We start from the raw sequence: 13,130 nt of genomic DNA, 5'->3' as shown, positions 1-13,130 counted from the left end.
TAATTACCGCGTTGCAATAGAAGTGGAATCTATTTGTGCATAAATCACCCGCCGTCCCCCAAGTGGCGAGTGCTTACTATCGTGCGGCACTCAGTTCGGCCCTACCCGCTGAACTCTGTAATTAGATAATACTTTTGATGATGGTACGTGTGACATCTTAATCTATTTAAAGTATAATTAGTAGAAACATCATTGTGTTTGATGAGCTATACTCTCCTCTGTACCAGTGTTAAGTTCTGTCCAAATACGCATGGAAATAATCGATATGTCACCTCTCAACAAGCTAGCTTCCTGTGTAGAGGCTGCAGCCGCAGGTAAATGTGAAGGGTCATTTAATATGCTGCAGGCCTAATTCTGATCCCCTGTAATAGCTTTCCTAGTGTAATTATGCCGCCGTAAAAGCCCCTTTTGTTTGGGCTCGCACAACTCCTTTTGGTTTGTTTGACAAGTACAATCTGAGGCTGGCTTCATGAGAGAGTTGGTAATTACTGTTTACTCAAAGGAAGAGGACCCTGTCACTCTGTAAAGGAGTCCCGAGAACACGTCCGTGGTGTTTCTCCTGTAAATGTGACAGATTCTGTTGCTTTGCTAGACATTTCCCTGTTTTCTTTACCTTCACATTTCAGTGTTTGAGGGCGTTGGAGGCCTGTGAGGAGCAGCGGGGGGTTTCTGTATGAAGAGCTGGTAGAGACGAGAGCTTTCTGCTTGCTTTGGCCTGCCCTCTACTGTTTTTACAATGTTACTGCGGTCTAGAGAGGACTGTGATCACTGACTGACAGTTAGGATACTAACATACAACCAAATGCTAATAAATTGACAGTTTTCTATTGTGAAAGCAAATCATGGTGCAGCTTCTGAAGAATGTCCTGGAGAACTTCGATTTCTCCTGGCAAAGTTCTTTAAAGGGGCGATGTGTAAGATCAGGCCAGACTTCTTGTCAACAATTTAACTAACATGATCAACTGAATGTGAGGATGTCAAAGACATCTCTGTATTGCGTTGCAGAGATATCTAACCAGCAACCGTCCTGTCTTATAACACCACTTGTGCCTCGAGAGGAGATCGAGTCACTGTAGCTTCCAGTCTGTCCTCAGTCCAACATGAGGGGACAAAGAAGTAGAGCGGCCCGAGGGCTTCTGTGTACGTCTAGATTCTACATAAACAACGTCCTCCCTGCTACCAAACTACTTCTCCGGGATCAGAGTGTGCGGCGGCTCTGGAGACGGACCGTCAGTTAGCAGAGCACAGCACAGGTCTGACCTGTGTAACGGCAGCAACACAAAGTCTGCTGATCTGGAGGGGGGGGGGGGGGGGCTCTCCCAGGTTAGCTGTTGGTTTTTTTTCAAATATTTAATAACTGTAATTTTATATTGTTTGGACCCAGTAGTAGATGTGAAATGCTGCCCCCTACTTCCACATTGACTCTTAAACATAGAGAAACCCTGTCGTCTCTGGTTGTTGAAGATAACTTGCTGCATGATTTCTTCAGAGGGGAACTCTGGTGTCTGAGTAGTAGACGGTGCATGTCTTCACTCATTGCACCAAACCAAACCTGTTACTACAGGATACAGCTAGAAGTAGAAATATGAGCTAGCAATATGGCAGCACAGAGCCCTGAACAGTACAGTTAGAGGTATCACACTAAAGTCTCACTGATATGAATGATGAAGTCTTAGCTGTGCTGCTAATGTCAGTGTGACATATGTCACATATGTCACATATGTCACATATGTGCCATAACGTCATCCAAACACCCAACTAATCTGGACAATTATGGAATTTCACAATCTCATATTCCAGGCCTGAAAAGTCCTGATGTAGTTAATCAAATCTTTGAAAGTTACGGAAAAGTCATAGAACTTAGTTGTGTTTAATGACATTCATTGTGACAGTATTCTGTGGATAACCTTCTGCGTAATGTAACTTGACGCCCAATTTGTTTTCTGACGCTTTTGACAAGTGTCGCTCTGATATGTGTTGATACGAGACAATGTTCATCATGTACATTTCTCCATTGTCTCCCTTCAACAGAGCAAACAACAAAAACATGCTTATACATAAGTGGAGATGGAATCAATGAGGAGCACAATGCACAAAGTGTTAGTAGCTGCAGATCAAGTACATTTCAAAGCCAAAGAAGGGGGGGGGGGGGGGCACAGGGGGCAGATCTGATGAGCGGGTCGGTTTGTCAGACGGGCCCGCAACAGAGAAGGCACGGTGGCCCCTGAGGTTGTGTGGAGCCTGAGGGGCCCCCAGGAGTGACTGCTCAGAGGTCCTGAGTGATCTAGGTGGGGTTAGGGTTTAAATGATGTGCTTTATTGACAAATAGTAAAGTCTGAAAACATATTTCAATAAAGGACTGTGCCTGTGGTTTTAGTTTAGGACGTGAATATGCACAAAACCAACTATTACACATTGAGAAATGTTGCTGTTTAGCTGCCTAGATTAATAATAACAATCGCACACTAATATCATTTTGCACTAACGTTCTTAATAAAATGAGAAAATACTCAGCAGTTTTAATTCACACAGGCGAATACAGAAGTAGGCTTCACCATGTGGTTATTTCATACAGTCTATTTATTGAATGAGTAGAAAAGATGCCACATTGAGATGTATGTCGTAATGGAGATATTAAATTGCCTGTATCATGATAGAAGATTTTGGCCATATTGCCCAGTCCTGATTAGGGGTCCTTGAAAGGGAACCCCATCAGTCTTACCTCTCCTCTTCCTCCTCTTCCTCAGTTAACCTTCCCCAAAGCCAAACTGCTGCTGATGTCTTGCAACCAGGAGGATCTCAATGACTGGTACCAAAGCCTGAGCTCAGCTATCGGGTACGTACCTGCTGCACATATGTTTCACATGTATACTAGTGAGCGCCCTCGCCCACATACTGACATAATGCCTCTTACCCTAATCTTAACCATTACTACTCATTGCCCAACCCCAACCCAAGACTCAACCTAACGTCTTAACCCTCAACCTCCCCAGGTCTAACGCTCAAATAGGTTCCACTCTGTCTGCTGATAGCTCATTGCAGCACTTTATGTTCTGTATTAAAGGCTGATTCTGAGTGATGTATTCAAACCCAACATGTATTTTATGTCTGCTCCATTTCGTCTAACTGACATCATTTACCCTGAAATCCAGCCTGATATATAGTTAGAGTTCTTTTAGTTTTAAAACATTTAACAGATATCTAGTTTGGACTTTAAAAGTGTAACACGGCATGGATTCTGCGAAAATCTCTTATCAGTGTAGACTTTTTGAGACCTCCAGCACGACTGTGACTGAGTGATAGAGCAGAGTCGAGCTTCAATCAGAGGATCGGCGGTTCGATACCCGGCTCCACTAGTCCATGTGTCCTTGGGCAAGACACTTAACCCCAAGTTGCTCCCGCAGCTGTGCCTACGGGGTGTGAATGTTAGATAGTTCTGATGGACAGGTGGCACCTTGCATGGTAGCTCCTGTCATCAGTGTGTGAATGGAAATAGATTATTTCTCTGTTGTAACAATGCTTCTTGGCAATAAATCTTATACCGTTGGAAAGCCTGTTTATTTCCCTTTTAAATGGAGCCACATTTGTAAGGAACATGCATTTGTGGGATGAGCAGCACATCTGAGTATGTGGGTTAGCCCATGAAGAATTTGCCAAATCTTCTCTGCCAATGCCAAACAGCAAATGTGCAGACATGGAAGAAAGAAAAAAAACCTGAACAGATTTGTAACCCATACTTTCAGATTCAATTATGGCTAATTGAATAATGATAATGACATCAAAGTTGTGTTCTGATATAGAAGTGTGTGTGGATAGGGCAGCCTGGCTTTGGCTCAGAGGAAGAGCGTTACGTCTTCCAATGAGAACGACGATTGGATCCCCGGCTCCTCCGCTCACTGCTTGGGCAGAAACTAGACTAGAGTCCATGTACCACTCGATGAAGGCACTTGACCCTCAGCATTTCAAGTGTTAATTGTAAATAAATGTTATTACTAGTTACTCCTCATTTTTGTGTGTTTTCCTACAAAAGTCCAGCAGTACGTGTCAATTTCCGCTCATTACATGCTGTGATGTCTTGAGAGGTCGGGATCAGCTTGTGAGGCGTGGGTGCACAAATGAAGACAACAAGCGGTTGTGTTCTAACTCAAAATCATATATTTAGATTCTTTAAACAAAAGGTAAACTTCCGGCCAGCCGAAAGCCGCTACAAAAACCAAACATAAGTATCTTCCGTTTTCTTCGGGTCCGTTGTCTTTAACATAAAACTCTCTTCCTCTTTGTGCGCTCCTGTCCTCCTCTCTCCAAACATTTCCTTCTTTGTCCCCACACCAACCTCTCCCGGGTAATCATCACCCATCTACTTCCTCGTTCAGGATTATGTGGAAAACATACAAAATCATTTTTTGGGATATCTACAAATTACGGCGCAATATTTTTCGTAGGTATAGCTACAAATACTGGATGAGACCAGCCTGACCCGGTAGCAGGTTGTGGATGTTTTTGAATGGATCGTGAGAGCACGTGCACAGTTTCTGTGTTATTAGTTGAACCGTGCGACCCAGAGGGGCTAAAGAGAAAAGACTAAAGAAGTATCCTTTATGTTTTAGTATCCTAACATGCTTTTGATTTCATTATGACACAGAGATGCATCCACAAAAAGTAAATACACGAGTGTGTGTTGTATTTCACACTTCCTAGATATGTTCCTGTTTCTCATTATCTTATTGAAAGCGGTAAACTGTGTGTGTCATCGATAGGAAGAATAGATTGTGGGCTCGGTGTGTGGAGGAGTTTCATTGTCCTAACTCTCAGTGGGTAAAGAATGACTCTCACACAGGCTGATACTGTACCTCAGGCCTGTCTGTCTCTCAGACAGCGCCTCATCATTGATCAGCCAGACCTCAGTAGGCCTGGCAGGAGGGTCCGGGTCAGCTCCGCTGTGCTGAGGGGCCAGCTCCGCTGAAGGCCCCGACCCCGGCGTGCCCGGCCAGGCTAATTAGTTAATCACTTTGTCAGAGAGGAGGGGGGGGCTGTCAAAGAGCTCGGACCACCCAGCAGAATGGGGGGGGGGGGGGGGGTGCTGCAGGCTGATGGCTCTAAACTCCAGGGAGTGTAATTAGCTGTGGTGGAGGACTGAGGAGAGGACAGGCTGAGAGGACCAGGGGTCAGCAGCACTCACACGTGTGTGTGTGTGTGTGTGTGTGTGTGTGTGTGTGTGTGTGTGTGTGTGTGTGTGTGTGTGTGTGTGTGTGTGTGTGTGTGTGTGTGTGTGTGTGTGTGTGTGTGTGTGTGTGCAACCTAAATTATTGATTTAACAGAGATACACACTGCCTGGACTGACATCTCTGAATCTATCGAATGTTCTTAATGATTATAAAAAATTTATTATTTTGTGTGGTAAAGTCATATCAGATTGGTAGCCATTGTTTCCAAGCAAAATACTCCCTTTAAACACACACACACACACTCATCTTCACATAACCACCAGCTCCCTTCTGTCTGTGACTGCAGAGAACTTCAAGAAAGTTTCTACTGTTTCCCTCTTGATTGAAGTTTTTTTTTTCCATCCTTTTGTTAAAAAAATCGTATCGATACCGACACACACACACACACACACACACACACACACACGTACGTCCTAGCCAAGGGACTTAATTAGTGTGCAGATCGATGCCTGGTGACAGTAAGTGAACAGTGAGGTTGACCAGCAGGGATGTAGTGACGGCTAAAGACAGTTTAACTCTTCGTCCTCTCTCTATGTGACCTCTGACCCCCCCACCTTCTCCGGTGACATACATTTATAATATATGTCATGTGCAGGACTCGAGGTCATTTCCATATTTTGGAAATGTCTCATCGTATGAAATCATGTTCATTTTGTACAGATTGTTGTGGTCCATAACTAAGTCTGTGTAGTTTATGAAGTACTCTGGTTGTATCTGTCCACATGTGTCCTCAGGTCACATGTGGACATTCTTCTGATTTTCTTTGAACACAAAATACAGTTAAGCAGCTTTAAAGCAAACTGTTCTGGTTTCTGTAATGTACTAATGTACTTACTGTTATGGAACACAGATCATAGCACTGAATATGAGTTTATGTTAAAGGTCATTTCACCAACATTTTCTACATCAGGTAAAAGAAAAAAATACAGAGCTAGAATAGGAGGGTAATATTCTGACCGATGAATATATTGAGAAAAAAGAGATTAAATTGTTCATTTACAAGAAACAAAACTTGGATAATCTCTGAGATTTAAGTGGTAAATTTACAAAATAAAAATAATTGTGCAAAACCGTGGTAATGCCAGTTGCCGTCTGAATTGTGTTGCCTAAACTAAGGTAAGGATGGAAAGATGCATGTTATTTTATATCCATTAATAAATACTAATATGATATATTTGTCACTCTGTGGCCGTTGTTACAGCAGTGTGTGTGGTGGGATGAGATTGATCCTACTTTGTGGTTCCTTCATGTATAGATACAATATGTCCAAATCAGCCATTAATGTAACCATGCACTCATGATGCTGTGAATGTAAATCTTCATAACATCGGAAAAGTATGTCTATCAAAAGGAAGCAGCTAAATTTAGCCGAAAAAGTAGTTTTTGATTTTGGCGATGAGTGTTTGTTTTAGCCAACAAGCTGTGAAGATGGTCTGTAGGTGGACATCGTGTACGGACATCGTGTACGGACATCGTGTACGGACAGCGTGTACGGACAGCGTGTACGGACGCTTGTGCTGCTGCACATTTCTCTGCATTCTCTTTTCTTGTTATAGGCCCAGTGTGGAGGATTCAGGGGGATCTATAAGCAGAAATTTAATATAATCTTTGTTTTCATTCGTGTATAATCTCCTGAAACCAAGAATGGTTGTCTTCGTTCGCCTTCATATCTACACAGACTCCACCATGTCGCACCGTATGTACAGCAGCCCAGAAGGGACAAACCAAAGCCTCGCTCTAGAGCCCTTTGACTTTTTACCTGACGCTTGTTCAAATGTGAGGCGTTTAACCGTGGCAACACCAGCCGCCGTCTGACGTCCGCTACTCCTAAAGTAGTCTGACTCCCTGCATGAACACCGTGAGGATAAGGCCGCCATTGGCCGCGTATTCTCCTCCTCCTGTTATGCAAGAGCTCCGCCGCTGCATCCTGTGCTTAGCGCCGTGATTGCTTTAAAGAAATACAAAGAAGAGCGTTTCCCCTGTACCAGAGTGATGCTGTGTGGAGGTAGGTCTGGCTGTGAGAGACTCCTCGCACTTACCGGGTGTTATCATGGTCAGGATGGCCTACGATCAAGGCCAGTAGAGCACTGACACCTTCTTAAAGTGTTTTCCCCAGAGAGTCATGCTGTCTCTGGGAGTACTGCAATTGTACAGAAGAACCTGAAACATGTTGACTGACTGTGTCGCCTCCACAGGAAGCTGCAGTCTAAGCAGACCGTAGTCCATCAGAGAGATGACGAGTTGTGCCGGAGACCCCTCCGATCAGCCGCCGACAGCCACAACACGCCGAGCAGCAGCAGGAAGAGAAACATGGTGAGTTACACACACACACACACACACACACACACACACACACACCCTCAAAATGCATAAACTTCCATTTGAACTTCCTGAGTCCCGTCATTCAGGTTCATCGAGAAGGAAAAACAAATACAGCCACGATTTATTCCCCGTGTTCATGATATGATCATGTATGATAGAGTGGAATCTGTTCCCATTTGCTTCTCCACGACCTTGAAGTAATAACACGGAAAATAAAATATGAAGTACTGAATTTAAAATGTCGCTTTTAGCTCATTGTTTTGGTTTTTCTATCCATTTTTCTCAGGAGGCATGATATTCAAGTTATTAAAATCAACCCATTGTATATGCTTGACAATCTAATAGCTCTGCATTGCATTAAGTCAAAATAATGTCTGGAGGGCTGCAACAAATTCGCTACCGATTAATCTATGGACTATTTTAGGTGGCTACGTATGTAACCACGTGGATCGACGCACAATGTGGGTTGAGACAATAGACCCACGTGTCTGAGATGGTTAGCTAAATCAGTATGTGTGTCTAACTATGTGTGTGCGTGTTAGTAGGAAGAGGGAGAGAAAGAAAGGAAAGCCAAACTCTAAAGCACGGCACTTAGCACCGCCGTACGATGTAAGAACAGCTTCTCTGTCACGTAAAAACTCTGCGGTCAGAGTCACATCCAGCCAGCCACATCTCTAAATGTTTATACAGTGATAGTTACAGTTCTAAATCCTACTCACGGGGCCAATTTAAAGAAGAGAAAACAAAACCGAACAAATAAAATAATACCCAAAACAAAGCAGATCATTATCCATCCATCCATCCATTTTCCTCCGCTTATCCGGGGTCGGGTCGCGGTGGCAACAGGCCAAGCAGGCTGACCCAGACTTCCCTCTCACCGGCAACATGTTCCAGCTCATTCTGGGGGATCCCGAGGCGTTCCCAGGCCAGCTGGGAGATGTAATCCCTCCAGCGTGTTCTGGGTCTTCCCCGGGGTCTCTTCCCAGTTGGACGTGCCTGGAAAACCTCCAGTGGGAGGCGTCCAGGAGGCATCCTAATTAGATGCCCGAACCACCTCAGCTGACTCCTTTCGACGCGAAGGAGTAGCGGCTCGACTCCAAGCTCCCTCCTGATGACCGAGCTCCTTACCCTATCTCTAAGGCTGAGCCCGGCCACCCTACGGAGGAAGCTCATTTCAGCCGCTTGTAGCCGCGACCTTGTCCTTTCAGTCACGACCCAGAGTTCGTGACCATAGGTGAGGGTAGGAACGTAGACCGAGTGGTAAATTGAGAGCTTTGCCTTCCAGGCTCAGCTCCCTCTTCACCAAGACGGTCCGGTGCAGCGCCTGCTTTACTGCTGCAGCCGCACCGATCCGTCTGTCGATCTCCCGCTCCATCTTACCCTCACTCGTGAACAAGACCCCGAGATACTTGAACTCCTTCGCTTGAGGTAGACACTCCGTCCCCACCTGGAGGGAGCAATCCACCGGTTTCCGGCAGAGCACCATGGCCTCAGATTTGGAGGTGCTAACTCTCATCCCCACCGCTTCACACTCGGCTGCAAACTGCCCCAGTGAATGCTGGAGGTCACGATCCGAGGAGGCTAACAGGACCACATCATCTGCAAACAGCAGAGAGGCGATCCCGAGGCGAACCTGACGTTCTCCACCCCCCGGCTGCGCCTAGATATCCTGTCCATGAAAGTCACGAACAGGACCGGAGACAAAGGGCAGCCCTGGCGGAGGCCAACACCCACCGGGAACGTGTCTGACTTATTGCCGAGAATGCGGACACAGCTCCTACTGCAGTCGTACAGAGACCGTATCGCCCGTTGTAATGGGTCCGGCACCCCATACTCCCGCAGCACCCCCCACAAGAACCCCCGAGGGACCCGGTCGAAAGCCTTCTCCAAGTCCACAAAGCACATGTAGACTGGTTGGGCAAACTCCCAGAACCCCTCCAGTAGTCTTGCGAGGGTAAAGAGCTGGTCCACTGTTCCACGGCCGGGACGGAATCCGCATTGCTCCTCTTGAATCTGAGGTTCGACAAACGGTCGGAGCCTCCTCTCCAGCACCCTGGCATAAGCCTTCCCCTGGAGGCTGAGTAGTGTGATACACCGGTAATTCGAGCACACTCTCCAGTCCCCCTTTTTGAAAATGGGAACCACCACCCCGGTCTGCCAGTCCATGGGCACTGATCCCGACCCCCATGCGTGAAGAGGCGTGTCAGCCAGGACAGCCCAACTATGTCCAGCGCTTTCAGCATCTCAGGGCGGATCTCATCCACCCCTGGCGCCTTGCCACCGAGGAGCTTTTTGACTACCTCAGCGGCCTCTGCCAGGGATATGGGTGAGCCTCCCCCTAGATCTTCAGGCTCTGCCTCCTCTGCAGAGGACATGTTGGTCGGGTTTAGGAGTTCCTCAAAGTGCTCTTTCCACCGCCCGACGATGTCCCCTGTCCGGGTCAGCAGTTCCACCCCCCCCCCCCCCCCCCCTCTGCTGAGAACAGCCTGGGGTAAGCCCTGCTTTCCCTTCCTGAGCCGTCGGATGGTTTGCCAGAACCTCCTTGAGGCCAACCGAAAGTCCTTCTCCATGGCCTCCCCGAACTCCTCCCATGCCCGAGTTTTAGCATTCGCGACCACCGCAGCTACAGCCCTTCTGGCCTGCCGGTACCTGTCAGCTGCTTCAGGAGACCCCTGGGCCAACCAGGCCTTGAAGGTCTCCTTCTTCAGCTTGACGGCTTCCCTCACCTCCGGTGTCCACCACCGGGTTCTCGGGTTGCCGCCACGACAGGCACCGATGACCTTCCGGCCACAGCTCCTAGCGGCCGCGTCCACAATAGAGGCTTTGAACATGGTCCATTCGGATTCCATGTCCCCAACCTCCCTTGGGATGTGTGAGAAGTTCTTCCGGAGGTGGGAGTTACAGACCTCCCGGACAGGGTCTTCCGCCAGACGTTCACAGTTCACCCTCACTACACGTTTGGGCTTGCCGGGTCTTTCCAACCGGCTCCCCTGCCATCTGATCCAACTCACCACCAGGTGGTGATCAGTTGACAGCTCTGCTCCTCTCTTCACCCGAGTGTCCAAGACATACGGCCGCAAATCAAATGATACGATTACAAAGTCGATCATTGATCTCCGGCCTAAGGTGTTCTGGTACCAGGTACACTTATGAGCCACCTTATGTTCGAACATGGTGTTCGTTATGGCCAAACCATGGCACGCACAGAAGTCCAATAACAAAACACCATTCGGGTTCAGATCGGGCAAGCCGTTCCTCCCAATCACCCCCCGCCAGGTTTCTCCGTCATTGCCCACGTGAGCGTTGAAGTCCCCCAGGAGAACTATGGAGTCGGTAGGCGGCGCCCTTTCCAGGATCCCTCCCACTGACTCCAAGAAGGCCGGATACTCTGTGTGTGGAGGTGAGTCCAACTATATCTAGCTGGTACCGCTCCACCTCCTGCACCAGCTCTGGCTCTTTCCCCGCTAGCGAGGTGACGTTCCAGATCATTATCACCGCGGTGAAATACGAATATTGCTTTCTTATCTCCCCGGAACCCGGCCGGCGATTCGAGGTTCGGCCCGCCGTGGTTCTGGTAATAAAATCACAATCTCCAAATCCACAAGCAGTAACTGATCTAATGCAACACGGTTACAGCAGCAGTAAATACACAGTACAGCGGGACTCAGCCGTCCGCGATGCTTGCACAATAACACGTTCTAAACACTACAGTAACCTAAACAAAACAAGCTAAAGGAATAACACACTAAATGACCTCATTAAGCCCAGACACTAGTTAAACTCTTACTATGAGAAGGTTTCTTTTGGTCGGATCGGTCCTTCGAGTGGTGAATGCACTCAGTTGCGCGGCTCCAAGTGTGGCACAAATCAGCCTCCGTCTCTGCAGAGAGGACTCTTCGGCAAAGAAAATGGGAATTGTCGTCCTTTGGTCGGCACTTTATAGATTAATGGTGAGAGAACGGGTTGTAGAAGTTATCCGTTCTCTCACTGCAGGATCCAAAAACTCAAATATAAAAACACACTATGTTCGTCCAGCGAATTTAACTTCTGACCTAATAGGATTTCTTGAGAGGCAAACGTTTCCTTGGGGACCTCGTGGCACCAAGCGAGCTCGGACGGAAAGGGGAGATTTGAAACTTTGTTTTATCAGATGCCTGTCCTCTGGTCATAAACCCAGTGGGGAGTACCTTTTGGCCAATGAGGGGCCAGCATTTAAGTTTGGCTGGAGCTGTTGGGTGTGGTCACCTTCCTTGGAGCCTGGCCTTATCAGCACCCAGATCAGCCCCTTGTTGAAAGAAGGCCAGCATGTGCTCCTTTGTTTAAAAGCACATGTGAGGGCCCGAGTCAGCCATGAGGTCAGAGTCAGACCCCAACAATGCTCATTTAGTCACACATAACTTTTCATAGGCTTTTTAATACTAGAGCCAGTTTCCATCTCCTGATGGAGTGAAAGGTTCCTCTGCCCATCTCTTCAGGTGAGCTCTGAGACCAGTGAGCATGCTCAGAAGCCTCCAGTTGAGGGGGAGGGCAGCGCCCCCAAGAGGATGAAGCAGTGTGACGCTCCAGAGCAGAGGTGGGATCATTTTTCTTCCTTTATTGTTCTTGGCAAGCTTTCAGTCCTCTTCCATGCAAAAATGTCTTTTGCTTATTTTGACCTAACTTTGATCTTTACAGTAATACGGTTGCTTTCTTGTCCAATATGATTTGAATGTGTGTCCAGCAGTGCAGAGGCGTCCTCGTCCAGCTGTGTGATCCTCTGAGGGATGGAGATGACGGTGCATCCTGCACCATCACCTCAGACCCACTCTTGTGCTCCACTCGGTTTTGCCAAATACACACAAAAGCACTTTTTACGGTGCAAGTCAGGAGATTCTGATTATTACTAACAGCAGCTTCTGCTCATCCTGGACATGAAACTCTCTCAATCTGCTGCTTCAAAGACCAAACATGTGATGACTGTTTAACTGGAAGCGGTTTGCTGCCAAACACCCTTTTTTATGAATTCATGTTGTCTTTCCCCTGACTCTTATATTTTGTCTGTTGTCTCCTCACATTTGGGAAAAACACTATTATGAAATAAATAGACTTTTAAAAAATGTCTTATTTTGAAATAACAATAGTTATAAGGGACTATTATATTAATTATTATCTTATAATGTCTTATTTTCTGTATAATAGTGGTCAATATAATCCAGAGTCTAGGGTAGGTCATCTTGAGAAACTCGCAACAGTATGCTTGATTTAAAGAATGGTCCAACTGAACATCCAGCGTAGTGAAGTAGTGATAACGTAGTGATGATGTCTCTTTTCCAGTGAACGTATTCACAGCACGAGCTGACAGAAAGACCCCCCCCCCCTTCAGGCCTGAGCGTTTGATTTATGGATTTCTGTCGGGATATAATGATAATTTCAACAAATATAACAAAAGAAGAAGATTACTGCCCTGGCTTTAAGCTAGCTGATCCCTAATGTATTAATGATCACACTATGGATTGGAATGACAGAATCATACGTTGCAGCACACTGGATAGCTGCTCAGTGTACACTCCTTATTACAACACTGCTACATCCGGCTTCACCCCA

General features: G+C 46.8%; 1 protein-coding gene across 1 annotated transcript in view; it reads left to right on the top strand.

Annotated features, from left to right (window-relative positions):
* arhgef39 (Rho guanine nucleotide exchange factor (GEF) 39) overlaps positions 1–12,889 on the top strand; it is a 59,772-nt gene extending 46,883 nt beyond the window's left edge. Inside the window, exons 9-12 of the mRNA XM_076076183.1 lie at positions 2,748–2,836; positions 7,421–7,538; positions 12,023–12,120; positions 12,268–12,889. Of these exons, the coding sequence (XP_075932298.1) occupies positions 2,748–2,836; positions 7,421–7,538; positions 12,023–12,120; positions 12,268–12,307 (345 nt within the window). The 3' untranslated portion in view covers positions 12,308–12,889. The remainder of the gene's footprint in view (positions 1–2,747; positions 2,837–7,420; positions 7,539–12,022; positions 12,121–12,267) is intronic.
* Positions 12,890–13,130: the final 241 nt, after the last annotated feature.

The sequence above is a fragment of the Anarhichas minor genome, unplaced genomic scaffold (genome assembly GCF_050575085.1).
Source record: "Anarhichas minor isolate MPS153535 unplaced genomic scaffold, ASM5057508v1 ptg000055l, whole genome shotgun sequence".
Taxonomy (NCBI): domain Eukaryota; kingdom Metazoa; phylum Chordata; class Actinopteri; order Perciformes; family Anarhichadidae; genus Anarhichas; species Anarhichas minor.
The sequence above is the reverse complement of the archived record's forward strand: the minus strand, read 5'-3'. Positions and strand labels throughout refer to the sequence as shown.